Source organism: Parus major, chromosome 3, assembly GCF_001522545.3.
Source record: "Parus major isolate Abel chromosome 3, Parus_major1.1, whole genome shotgun sequence".
NCBI classification, from domain to species: domain Eukaryota; kingdom Metazoa; phylum Chordata; class Aves; order Passeriformes; family Paridae; genus Parus; species Parus major.
The window spans coordinates 92,686,432-92,700,529 of record NC_031770.1 but is presented as its reverse complement, the minus strand read 5'-3'; the positions used below and the strand labels follow the sequence as shown (position 1 = coordinate 92,700,529).

General features: G+C 37.6%; 1 protein-coding gene across 3 annotated transcripts in view; it reads left to right on the top strand.

Annotated features, from left to right (window-relative positions):
• The window catches only part of ARHGEF10 (Rho guanine nucleotide exchange factor 10), a 99,352-nt gene that overhangs the window by 19,847 nt on the left and 65,407 nt on the right, over positions 1 to 14,098 (top strand). For 2 of the 3 annotated variants that reach the window (XM_015622223.1, XM_015622220.1), the window contains exons 3-10: positions 879 to 1,049; positions 3,026 to 3,316; positions 4,260 to 4,323; positions 5,521 to 5,600; positions 6,686 to 6,742; positions 9,279 to 9,442; positions 12,525 to 12,641; positions 13,800 to 13,914. In XM_015622223.1, coding sequence (XP_015477709.1) covers positions 879 to 1,049; positions 3,026 to 3,316; positions 4,260 to 4,323; positions 5,521 to 5,600; positions 6,686 to 6,742; positions 9,279 to 9,442; positions 12,525 to 12,641; positions 13,800 to 13,914 — 1,059 coding nt within the window. The remainder of the gene's footprint in view (positions 1 to 878; positions 1,050 to 3,025; positions 3,317 to 4,259; positions 4,324 to 5,520; positions 5,601 to 6,685; positions 6,743 to 9,278; positions 9,443 to 12,524; positions 12,642 to 13,799; positions 13,915 to 14,098) is intronic. The other variant, XM_015622221.1, reaches the window with a different exon arrangement.

The following is a 14,098-nucleotide window of genomic DNA, read 5'->3' as shown; positions in this document are numbered from 1 at the left end:
GAAAGGAGGGGGGGTGAACCTTATCACCTTTGGGTAAATTTTTATAACTTTTTTTATAAGTTTTTATGTACTTGTGTGTTTACATCTTTATCTTTTTTAGGATATTGTTTTATGCTGTAGAACATGAAGGGGTTTAAATTTTCATGGGTTTTCCCCAATGGCATGGGAGAAACTGCTGTGTACTTCTTCCTGCTCCCTCTCCCCAGCCCGATGTACAGTGCCAAATCTGTGCTACAGTATCTTCAAAAGCAAAGAGAAAAAAAACCTCAATTCCTATTCATATTAGGGTGTCATTATTTCAGCCATTTCTTCAAAGGTTCCACACCCTCCCTCCACCAGAGTGCACTTGTGTGTGGTAATAGGGCTAATAGCATGTTGCTTGAGGTCCTTGGTTTAAAACTGTCTCAGATTGGAGTAGGAAAAACAATCTGCTTGTCTCTGTTGGAGTGTGTGAACTCAGTTATTGTCACTGGTATTTGGGCACTGTTAGGAAAGAATAGACTTAGGAGTTTGATTTAAAAAGGAAAAATTACTTAAAGTTTTAAAGTTGCAAAGTCCCTGTGCAAATAAATTAATTGGTGAACTTGTTTTAAAATTGGCTGTTTAGGTGTTCTAAAAATCTTTTGGCTCATTATGAAAAAAGCAAGTGTATTTGCATTATTACTTGTTTATTTATTTCCAAGTAATTTCCTTGTTTGCACTAAAGGATTTATTGAAAACTGCATGAGGTTATCAACACATCAATCAACTTTTGTTCTGTTCCAGTTACCTAAAATTCTAAGGGTTCATTGTGTAAGCTTCATTTGTAATGTGGAGCATTTACTGGTCCCATGAGATCGTTATTAAGAGCAAACAACCAAAGGTGTGTCTTTGCACAGTTCTAGAACATGAACCAAAAGCCACGGGTCCGAATGATGAAGAGGAGGACGAGGGAGAACAGTTTGACTTTGACAGTGGAGATGAGATACCAGAAGCAGACAGGCAAGCCCTTGTGCCGCCTGTTCCTGGCCCTGGAAATAACTTAGAGCCCCAAGAGGCTGGTGCTGCAGGTAAGTCAGCCTGTTGGTCTGTACCTCCACTGGGCTAAATAATCAAGACTGATCATAAGATGCCTTTTCTTGACAGTGCAATAAAAGTACTTTAACAAGAGTTTTCCATGGTGTTATGGCCTGCCCCTGAGGGTAACTCAGGCTCTACTTTTTGGATCACTTAGAGCAGATTAGAGTGAAATGACACTGAATGGTTCCTGTTTGTAAATATACATGCTGGGTTTACTTTGGAACAATTTGGTTGAATTGGAAAGCATATATGTAGCCATTTTGGTTATTATTACATATAGTAATATGGCAATATCAAAACATAGAAGTGCCACCCTCTTAAGAAAAAATATAAGGAAAAAGAAAGGAAGAAAGAGAAAGAAAGGGTAAGAGTAGGAAGATACATCATCATCACCTATGGATCTGTGATGAGACCTGATTGAAGTGACATGTGAAAGTCTTGATCTGTCAGAGGTGGGTGAAAAAGCCCACATAATACAAAGTCTGGTGTGTTAATACACTCTCAGGTTCAGGTGGGAGTGCCCAAGCACCTCTTTTGTTATTGTGATCATCTTTTGATCAGGTGCAGTTCTCTGGTGGAGGGTGTCAGAAATGAGTCTGAGGGCACTTCAGTGGTCATTGTCAGTTTATGAGCTTTTCTAAGGCAGCTGCCTCCAATGTCAGTAAGCCTACATGTAAATGTGACCTTCCCAGGAGGAAGGGGTGTGTGTAAGGGAATGCAGTTTGCCATGATACTGTCTCCCCAAGGTCTGCCCCTTACTCAGAGCCCAGTTTGTAACCTCTGGTGGTGATAAGTTCACCCCCCCTGTCTTGACCAGAGGTTTGTCATTGCACACCAAAAAACTCACTGTCTTTGTGGGCTTGCAAACCTGGCCTCAGCAAAGCACCCAGGCACCTCTGAAAGCTGTCAATTTGTTTTGAGTCATAGTCCAGTCTCTCACACATGGAAATACGCTGCAAGTATTTTGAATATTCCTGCTAATTACAATCATGGTAGATCTGACAGGGCAAGTGACCATCACGTCTAAATCCTGTGAGGTTTCCCATTCACGTGTGATATCCACACCAGTGGGTTGGACATAGTCTGAATGTCATGCTACAGGAAAAATGTATATCCTTGCTGGTCTTAAGGCACACCAATGTCTTGAGATAAGGTGTTTCACAGCTAAATTTGCTGGTTGCTGAGCTTGAGATGCTGTGCATAAAATAAGTGGAGTTTGAATGTATGAATTTCCTTCATAAACAGAGTTTTGCTAAATATTGAAACATTTTTTATTACATATACAGATGTTCCCATTGCTGAGGTATAGTCTGGAAATTGTTGTATTCTGCTTAAATTGCTAACAGCTGATTTTGCTTATTTCGATCCAATTTCCTTTTGTAAATAAATTCATTGTGCTTATGGCAATTAAAGGTAGATAACTCTTCAGGTACTGTGCAGTTTGACAACCTGTAACTTAAGCACTATCTTTCCCTGAGCATCTGTTGCTTGCTCATCCTTATTGTGAAGTTGTGCTTACAGCTTAAAATCATTTGATCATTTGGGATGCAGTTCTGCAGTTCCCTTCAGAGGGGCCTGTGGTTCTGCTGTACCTCAGTGAAACTTTCCTTGTCCTCATGACTACCCCTAAAATATTTCCTGTGTTTGTAGGACTCAAATTCATCTAGAATGCTGATTTTAACCTTTAGGATTTAAGACTATTTTGACTCGTGCTTATGAGTTATTATGTCAGTTAAATTACTGTTTTTCCATAGGCATCTTTGTAAACTCATTCTGCTTTTCTTTGCTCATCTGTAAAATGGGGATGTTGGCCCTACTGTGTGGGAATTTTGAGTCATAGGGTGTAAGCAATTTGCTTAGTAAAGATCAGGTCAGTGTTTAGCATATTTGCAAAGAGTTATTAGAGCAGCTTGAACAGGTATAAAAAAATTGAACTTTGTATTTTTGTTTAATCTTCCAACTAAAGGTGCTGATAATTTAGAAAACAGTGAGAAGCTGCAAACATCACAACCTGCTGCAGAAGGCACTCCAGCCAAAGTAAATCCCTACTCAGTCATAAATATTTCCCCAATCCAAGATAAGGATCCATCCTCGTCACCAGAACCAAGTCCCCAAGATGAATGTGCAAGTCCCAGCTTGTCCGGTGGATACTCTGTTCCTGTCCCTTGCGGATATGCTGTGCCATCCAACTTACCTTTGATACTGCCAGCATACTCCAGTCCTGTCATCATACGCAGTGTTTCTGTGGATGAAGAAGGTACTGTGTTTACATACCTTACTTTATTCAAAGGGGAATCCTTGGTTAATCTCAAGTACCTTTCTTGTGTGGTGCTCACCCTGGGTGAATATCATTAATGCTGATTCCTTTTTAACGTAATGAAATAATTTACAGATCCAGAGTTCAGTATTCAAGTCAAATGTTTTCTTCTCATACCTTTTATTGACTTTTTTTCTAGATCCTGGCAAATTAATCTCCCTTTTACCTTTTCTATATGCATCTATATATATCTTTTCTATTTCTTTCCCTTTCCTATATTTCTATTTATGTATTTTCCAATTCTTGTGGATTTAGAGTTGGTGCGGAATTTTTCCCTTGATGGTTTGATGAATTCTCTGTCATCTAGCACAATTTTAAGACAGAAGAAGAAACCAGAAAGGGAAATAACTATGGATTATTACAGAAACAAGAGTTTCATTTTGTAACCAGAGTTGAGAGAGTTGACAGCTTAATTTCAAGACAGTAGGAAAAGAAAGCTCCCCATATCCTGCCTTTTCCTTTTTTGTATTTTTAATATACTTTTCTTTAGCTAGGCAAGAATTCTTCTGTAATTCCAATCTTTATTCCAGCCTTTACCTTTTAGGAATACTGTCAAGTTAAAGCAAATATTTGTGTGGTTCTTATTACCTGTATAGGAATATGTTTGATAGATAGAATTAAATGCATCAGGCATTTTAATTTCCTCTTAACAGATGATCTAACAAATGGCAGTATCTTTGAATTGCTTAGTTTTCAAAAATGCATGGGGTGAAGAAACTTGTATTTTTTTAAGAATAGGTGTAAGAATAAAACTATTAAAAAAAGGAGATTATTCTTTAGCCATGAACTAGTAAAATCAGTTTCTTATGCTAAAATGTGTCATTTGAGCCAAACTGATGTGTTATTGCAAGCATTTTCTTTTTCTTTTTTTTCTACTTGGCAGGTTCACAGTCAGCAACTGAAGAATGCCATTATAATTCTGTAAACCTGGAGGACCCTCAGAATAGGTGATTGCTAGTTCATCATGTTTTAATGATTTGTAAAACCTTAATTCCTAAGAAAGCTTGTATTTGATAAGTATTTTATTTTGCTTGTGTGATGCTTGATCACGCAAAATCACCTTGTGTGATGTTTGTTGGCTGTTCATTGATTTGTTTTTTTTCACTTTCTTATTACTGTAATTCTGTACTAAAATCAGCACAGGTGTGTGTAACTGTGCATGACACAATGGGTTGAATTTTTATAGAGTAATGGCAATGTCAGATGCAACAGATTGTTGGAGACTGTCTAACCTGTTATTTCCAGCAGGGCCACTGCCAATACTCCATCAGATAAAACCACGACCTTGCTGGCTGAGCCTTCAAACCCTCCAAGGGTCGAGGTGCTGCAGCTTCCCTGAGCAGTCTTTCCTGCTGTACTACCTTTCCCCCTACCTCTCCAAATGCCCAAACCAAATCTTCCAGTGGGCAGTCTGTTGACCATTCCCTCTTTGTCTGGCATTAAAAAAAAAAGGGCCCCAAAACAAATGTAAACAACAACAACAAAAAAAATAGCCTTGATTCCAATCACCTCTGTAGCTATCTTTTGGATAGTTGTAGCTGCTCTTGGATCACCCCATAACAACCATACTAAATAATCACCATGTCTTTTATCTTCTTCCTTGTAAACCAGGTGCTTTAGTCCCTGACTTCAGTGTCTCTACATCTTTCTAGAGGTAGCTTAAATTTCTCCACAGCTCTCTAGCAGGGGAGGGTTGAGAAGCCAAAACTAGACAAGTTGCTACAGAGGCACCAGGTGAAGGAGGATAGCAGTTTTGCCTGATGGCTCCTAATGTAACCCAGAATGTCTGTAGTCCTATTCACCATGAAAAAGGAGCTCTCACTTCACTGTTTCTGAGAGAATTTCCTGTGTTCTTGTAGATGAACTCAAAAGCAGAGTATTTTTAAAAATTGTAAAGAAATTGTTTTCAATTTTTTTAAAAATGTAAACAAAGTGTTTTCAGTTTTCTGACTAAAATTCTCAAACTATTAAACAGAATAGATTATTCATCACCCAACTATGTACTGAAGCAATATTTTTGAGTAATCAGCAGCCTTGGAGTGGAAACTAGAAGGCAGAAAGATATTTACTGCCTTGTATTCATGGATGTTTAAAAATGTTGTGGTGTAATTTTTAGTTCTTTTATTTGATGCCTCTTTTTCAAGTGAAGATAACCCGACCAAGAAAGAGGATGATGCCCTAGCCAAATGGGTTGCAGATCCTGAAAATACAGCATGGATGGAAAGTAAGTACCAGCGAGTACTGAAGTACAGCTGTGGAAGGTGTTCAATCCTAAGTTGTGATCAGCAGTATGTGTCTATGTGCACAAGCAGATTTTATGGGAATGTCCGTGTTCACTTTTACTGTGTGTTTTCAGATAGGTGCCAGAACCAAGCTGTACCAGTTGGAACATTCAACAGTGTAATAAAATTGTATTTTAGAATAAAGTTAGCATTCACTTTTTCACCTTTTGGAAGGTGGAAGATTCTTGGCTCCATCAATGCATGTGAAGTGGAAATAAGTGGAAATAAGCTCCAGATTCTGATCTGCAACTGTATTTGAAATTGCTCTTCTTGTGCAGTAGTTGGAAAACAATTACTTGAAGGAAGTGGAAAGGAAGGAATTGCCACTGTCTGGGTGTGTCCTGTTGATTCTTGGCTGATAGATGCATTTTAAACCAGAACAGAGACTGTGTGATTTGATATCCTGCCTGTTCTCAGCCATTCCCAATGGGCTGGAGGTTAATCTTACATATTTCATGAAGTGACTAAAGAATTTGCATTGTCATTCTGCCTTTTAATGTACTTTGATGATCACTACATTATTTAGTTTTGGTTCTTTTTAAAAGGTCAATTACAGCTTTTCTATAGCCATTCAGTAAGGCAATGAGCAGCCTTCAACAGGCACAGAACATACCATACTTCTGTAAGAAGGAGGGAGAAATACTGGCTTTTGAAGTGGATTTTTGTTTTCAGGCTACCAAAGGTCATCATAAACAATGCAGACAAAACTCTGAAATTTCACAAATAACATATACTGCTTTGTGCATTATTGCAATATTTAAATGATTAGATGTGCAAGGAAAATGCTAGTGGAAAGTGAGTCATATCTCCATTGTGTTCATATATGTCTATATAACCAAAATTTTTTAAAATAGAATACAATATTTTGGTTGGAGAGGACCTACAGCATTTCAACTGCCTGACCATTTCAGGGCTGACCAAAAGCTAAAGGCACTTTAAGGGCTTTGTCCAAATGCCTCTTAAACTCTTGGTCTCATTCAAATTCTAGGAAATTTCTCATTATTTTTTTTTTCTGTCTTGGTTTTAGACCCAGATGAAGTAATTTATGATGATGTGCCAAGAGAAGATTCAGAGTCTGAACCAGGTTTGAGGTCTTTGTAATGTTGAAAACAATGTAAAATGGAATTATATACATGTATACTAAACAGATACGTTCATTTACCTAAATTATATGTAAATGGAATTAACATTGTGTCAATAATTGGTAGGTTTTAGAAAGTTCAGAATTATACTAACATTTAAAAGACTATCTCCTGTACTGATCTTCTCAGAAGCTGAATTCTGCTTTGTTTTATAGATACTGTTCCAAATGCCTGATTATTCTGCATATTAGAGAATTACAGTGTTGTAGCTGTAGGAAAAGTGTGTTTTAAATAATTGATGTATGATTATGTATCATTGTCATAGTTACAGAGAGAAGCTCTTTCCTTGGAAGTTCCCTTCAATATATAAATGCTTGATAGATGGAAGAGACGGTCCAGAGTGGCTGTTCACCATCCTTATTGTGACTCTAAAGAAATGTTTTATTTTGGATTGGAAGTGCTCCACTCCTGATGGTTGTGACCATGTTTGGAGGGGCAGAACAGATCTCAAAGTAGTTGCTGGAGTCAAGATTTTACCTTACCTGGGTATGGTGGAATTAGGGCTCAAGGAGCATATTTCATTGAGTTCTTGCTCAGGTTTGTTTTGCAGTTTTTGGGTGTAGTGAAGTCTGCTTAAAGATCAGTTGCTACTGACTGATTTCATGTTTGAGTGAATTGGCTTATTGGTAGATCAGCATCTTATGGTTCTCAGAGGGTGTAGGTGTTTGATACTGAAATTGTTAATGGATCAAGAAAACATTTAAGTTTTTTTGTGTGAAAACCATATTAATCTTAAAAGCTGTAACAGTTTCATTTCTTGTCCTTAGTAGTGTTCAGGCAAGGTGTTTTATAAATTATTACTGATTTTTTTTTTTTTTGTGATTTATTATTGGAAAGTACTGTGTTACACTCATGACTTGAATGCTTATGTTACTGGAAGTTCCCTCAGTGGACTGTGCTACTCTGAGCAGGGACATCTTTGCACTGTTGCTATCAGTCAGGAAACACATACACCAGGCCCAGGTAGCTGAGCTAGGATATGGAGCAGAGTTCTGCTGAGCATATTGGTCAGAATCTTTAGCTTAACCCATGAGACATTGATTAAAAGTTTGATTTCCATTTTTCCCCCAAAGACATTGAAAGATTCTGAGGAAATAGGTAGGAAAATAAGGGAAATTTCATCTTCGTACATTCATCATCTTGATGTTTATTATTTGTATATTTTGTCAGGGAGACACAACTATTCCAAAATAAGTTTCAGTCAGACAATCTAGATTAGCACATGGACAAGATAAATTCACTCAGTCATGGGGTAAATCCTGCCCCAAAGCTGACAGCACAGGAATTAGACTTGCATATATCTTGATTTATTTTAATTTACTGTGATGGTTCTTTTAAGTTACTCATTGTGATAGATTACCACTAAGATGTCTTCTTCAGTACAAGTATTTTAAGGACAGTCTTGATATGTAAGGGGATTTAATTTTTTTTTTAAAAAAAAATCTTAATCTTCCAAATTAGACTAGAATCTGTGTTGATTATAAAGAATTTAATTAATGTTGATAATAAAATCCAGGGTTTAGATGGATATGTAAAACATGGCAGCTTTTCTTTTGAGTATATATTTTTTCTCTGTTTAAACAAAACATCAATCTTAAAAGCACAGCTGCTGTTTACTGAGTTTAATAGGAGACAGTTGTAAATGTTGTATCATAACTTCTGACAATAGCGATCTCTGGCAGAAGTGTTGTGCCATGGCAAGTGTCCACACAATTCTCTACTTGTGATGACAAATGATGCTGCAGGTAGAGTGCATTCCTGTTTCCTGATAAGCAATTGTCTCTAAATTTTCCATTTTATTTTGAGTAAGTTTTATGTTCTTGACATCTGTGCCAATGGAAAGGCCCGTGTCTTTAACAGGAGGTACTTTAGTCAGCAGTTGCAATATAGATTTGAAAAGGTTATGTCTTGAAAAGGTTAATACTTCAAATTTTTAGAGTAAATTATGAGCAAGGTAGCTGCCAGGTGTGGGAGACCTCCAGTGACTGGTGGTGATGAGTCATAAAACCATTGTTTCTTGCTACTTTGGTCTGATATGTTTTGTTGGAAGTAGTGACATTTTCATTTGATTCTTGGAGTACTTTAGCATTTATCATTTGGGCTGATGTCCCTAGGGACAAATGGCAAGCTTACAAATTGAAGGGTGATGCTTCTCAGTGCAGATGTGCTTTCACAGCTACAATTTAAACTTCCTTTGAAGTTCTGAATCTTTTTGTGGGATCTGGACACAACTGTGTCATTTGAGTAGCACAAGTTTCTAAAAGGATCGTGGTGTGTACCTATAACACTTTCTTTAGTACTTTGTCTCGACAAAGACAATCTGCTTTGGCTATTTGAGTATTGTATTTAATTCAGATTTTTTAGTGTGCATACAAAAGTCTGTACAATTCTTTATAGCATATCCTGAACAAGTTTTTTTGTGTTTGAACAAACATCCATTTCAGTGTAGCTTTTTAAATTTTGGTTTAATTCTTGCAGAGGAAATGATTTATGATGATGTTGAAAATGGTGAAGATGGTGGAAACAGCTCATTGGAATATGGGTGGAGTTCAAGTGAATTTGAAAGCTATGAAGAACAGAGTGATTCTGAGTGTAAAAATGGAATTCCCAGCTCCTTTTTGCGAGGCAACCACAAGAGACATGTATGTATTCTGCAGTGCTGCTCAGTCATTGGTTATCCTGGTTTCCAATACTTGCCTTTCTCGCCTGTATTTCTTTATTTCTTCATTTCAGTTTCAAATGCCAACAGCATCTTTTTAAAGGAGATATGAATCAGTGTGGAAGTGACAGTACATAACATAATGTAACAGGGAAAAGAGATGAAAATATTAAACAGAAGCTTCTTACAAAAATGAAAAATCTCAAATTAGATAAAAAAGAGATTATTTTTGTTTATGGGCAGTTCCTCACCTTCTCTTCTTTTGCAGTTGCTAGATTAGTGTAAGTGGTAAATAAGTGTGGAAAATAATGTGAAGAATAAATGGGGACAAGTCTGACAAGAATTGAAGGTTTGGGATCTTTAGGTGCTCAAAAGTCAAAAAACCCTTTGCTAGTGTTCCCTAGCTTTCTGTCTTAGATCTACATCAGTTTGCTTGTTTGAAAGTGGCTGAGCTTAAAAAACTTCTAAAAGTAAAAGATTGTTGTAATCAAAGAGAATTCTACCTGTTCAGACAGAAGAGAGGTGGCGTGATTAAAATCTGTGACACTTCTCAGGTCTAGTACCTTTGGCTCCATCTGCTCTGCAGGAGGCAGGAAGACACAGGTGCCACAGGTGCCTGTCCTCACTGCATCTCTCCCATTGCACAGGGAGAGCAGCCCTGGGCTCTTGCCTTCTCTTCACCTTGGCTCCTCTTCCTCTGCCCTGTGTATTCTCTTTGTGAGAGGCTCCCCAGTTTGTGCTGACTAGGGACAGACCCCCTAAGAGCCACTGGGCAGCCGTGTGTTGTGAGCTGCCTCAGCACCCCGTGGCTGGAATGTGCAGGGGTTGAAGACAGGTTGTTATTTCATGGGACCCTTATTTTCATTTTGCAGGTTTCTTAACTTGATGAGAATAAAAGCCTTGCTGTCTGTGTTTCCCTCCAGTACATGTTATCTGCTCTCCCCTCACCTCCATCCTTGCTGCCTGTCCTTTGGAAATCAGGGAGTGAGCAGTTAACTGCAAGACTTGAGCCCACCCAAATCTGCACTTTGTAAGCTGAGTGCTCATCCTCTATTTTTGTCTTGGTTTTGTTCTAACTAGACATACTTAAGCTGTTGCAGCTGTTTGTTTTTTTTTTTTTAACAAGACTGAAAGAAATGAGTTTGATTATTTTTTCTTTTAAATACCTTGGAAGAGACCAGGAAATTACTTTGCATGTGGATGTGTGAGCCTTAACATGACTGCTGACTTACTCTTTTTCTTTTTTTTTATTTTTTTAATCTTTTCTTGTTATCCCTAGCTTCAGCTTTGGCCAAAGTCATAAGAATCTATTTACGTATGTGAACAAAGCAAGGTTTAAAGCCATTTTTTGGAACTCCTAAACTCTTAGTATACTTTGATCTGTCATGGAAAACTGTTGGCAGTGGTTGAATGTACCAGGTTGATTGTACCAGGACCAAACACAGTGTATCTGAGCAAGAGACTGAGGAATGATGAGAGAAGAGGGATGTGCCCTTGGGTACTGCCCTGCAGATGGCTTTTTCAGGCCTGTGACAAAAGGTTTTGGGGATTGCCTTGTGAGGGTGGGTGTGAGCAGGTGAGGAGCACTTAGCCTGGTGGCTGGAAAAGTCAGAGAGGCTCCTGCACCTGGATGGGTTGCTGGGAAATGGGGAAATTGGGAAATTAAGGAAGAGTTTTAGCAGAGAATGAGGAAAGAAACTTTAGGACTGCTGAAAAAAACCCTGCAACAAACAAAAAAAAACAACTCAAAAAACCAACCCCAGCCCTCCCTGCACTGGCACTTCAACATGGGCAGATACTGCTCTTCTTTATGTACATTTTCTCTGTATCCATTCCTTGCACTAACTCTCACTTCTCCTCTGGTCTTGTGATGGATATTACACTATTTTCCCAGAACATTGCCTTCTGTAGGCTTTCAGAGCCTTGCCCTACTAATAATTTTAGTATTCGTTGAAAAGTATGGCAAGGTCAGAGGTGGGATTTTTAATTTTAAGTGCTGGTATGACTTCCCTTTAAGTCACCTTGCTGTTATGATTTTTATTATTCTATTTATTTACTAATTTATTTTAAGAAGGGAAAGTTTTTGTGCTGTTATATTTTTTTTTCTGTGAACCAGATGCTATTCTTCATTTTACTGCTGTAATGCCAGAATCATCATTTTAGAGGTAATTGCACCCTGACCCAGCCTAGTGGAGCTACGTACTGAGCCTGTCACTTTGTTTTCAACTCAGTAGGCTTTCTCTTTCCTGAGGCTTTGATCTCTTGCCAAATAACTCTGTTGATATCAAGCTGAGGGGTTTTCCACTGGACTTCTATTATAGGGCACACCAAATATTTTCCTCTTTTTTTTTCTTTCCTGGTTGCATTTTAACCTCTTTTATCTACCTTTGTCAAAATGTTTAACAAATGGTTATTAGTATTCCAGAGCATTCCTTTCCCTGTGATAGTTACCTTACCTTGCAAATGAATATATTCCTGCATGAGATGGTTACACCCAAGTTCATACAATGAGGCTATGATGCATGTGGAAAGTATAAGAACGTGAATCCTGTTAATGCCTCTTTACTTGACTCACTGCCCTGTCAATTTCCATATTCTCAGGTTCCAGCAATCTCCACAGGTTCTTCAGTCTCCGAGTTTTCTTCTGATTCGCTGTTTTGAAGGATAGTCTGAAATACAGACTAGGGTTTGTGCTCCAGTGAATAATGCTTATGGTTAAAGCTGATGTATTGTTTCCATGTGGTTTTTAAGAGATAGGCACAATACAAAAAAAATTAATATATATAACAATACAGTTGCCTTAGTCTAAGTAGCTTTGCCCCTGTCTTTACAGAAAAGCACCTGGCGGAGTTCAGCAGTGCCCAGGAGCGATGGTCTCTTCCTCAGACTGGATATTCCTCAGTGATAGTTTTCCCTCAGTGATAGTTTTCCCTTAGTGATAGTTTCCTTTCAGTGATAGTTTTCCCTTAGTTGTCTTTGTACATGTGCATGATTTATATGAGTGCTTTAGCATGAAGTTTTCACTACAGCTTTTTGAAAAGACTGTGTTTTTTTATGCACTGTAGCTTTCTCATGACCTAACCCGTTTAAAGGAGCATTATGAAAAAAAGATGAAAGATTTGATGTCAAACACTGTGGGAGCAGTAGAGATTCAGCAACTAAAGCAAAAACATGAGCTGAAGGTAGTATAGTTGATTTTTGTAACTAGCTACATTTAAATAATTGCTTTTCCAACACAGACAATGTTGTCTTTTATTAATAGCTTGAAAAAGTAGACAATAATTTGTATGAAATGAATTCTGAATGTCCTGAATTTTTATTGTGCAGTCTTAAATTAAAGACTATAATATTGCTATAGTCTTAAAAATACTTGGTCAAGGACTCTTTCTCATGCTTACTTTTAATGGTAGCAGTCTCAGAAAATGAGATAGGGAATTGTCTTTCTCTGCTGACTGGTGCCCTTCTCCCAGAGTGTGAGCCAAGTGTACAACCCTAGTGCCTCTCTGAGACCTTGGCTCCATGGGGCTAGCCTAACCCTAGCTAGGATGAAATTGGGAGTCTCCCTGTTCTCCATTCTGAATGGAGAAATGAATGAATGGTATGAAAGACTGGGTTTTTGCTGAAAGCTTGAATCTCAAACCCAGAAATTGCCTGGTTGCAGCAAGACAGCTTTGTTTGTGTTCTGACAATAGTGGAGATATTTTTGTTGTGGTGACATTTTGGGAAAGAGGAGGTACAAAGCAGGGTATTTTAATAAACATTTTCCAGCAAAGCTAAATTTCTTTGGGTTTTTTTTTTGTTCCATGAAATTTTATTTGGCTGTAGTAGTGTACTGTAAGATTATGGAATTCTTAATTAAATCAATGTATTTCTTCAATAATGAAGTTATTAGTTTTAACTTTTTCCTTTATAACAGTGTTTGTTTAAGAATACAGTTAATATATAACTGAGTCTAGGGGATTATCTTTAGGTCAGAAATACTTTGGAAGAGTTATTGGGACACTGAAAGATGGACAAGACCTCTGGCCATTAATGACCTGTGAGTAGTAGGTATTTGTTCCATAAGATAACATTTGAGACTATTTAAAGTTTCTATTTGATTGCAGAAGGGTTCTTAAGCATTTTTGCTCTTTTAGACTTGCATACAGTATTGCCATGAAGTAAGTCCTTGTCTCCACTTTTTACTTTATTTTGGAATACAGGAGCTCGGCTCTGAGCTTTCATGGTTTTCTCTACTTATTATATATTCATTTGAACAATATTGATAGCCTAAAAGTGTGCAGGTTCAAATATTTTCCTATTATTCACTGAACATGTAGACTATATTTTTTATCTTACAGATGCAAAAGCTTATGAGAGCTGCTAGAGAAGGTACCAAAGATGGACTTGAAAAGACAAAAGCAGCTGTGAAGAAGGGTCGTTCTTTCATTCGGACAAAATCTTTCATTTCTCAAGGTACATGATTTTTGCAGTGTTTCTCTTTGTTAAATTCTCTAGTAATTTCTGAGAAAGAAGATGAATGGCCTAGCAAATTTTTGTAGTGGGAACTGAGAGCTAGATGCAAGTAATCAGATGTATAAAAAATGTATGGTATAATATTCAGTTCAGACAACAGTATGGTCAATGCATCTTGAGCAGT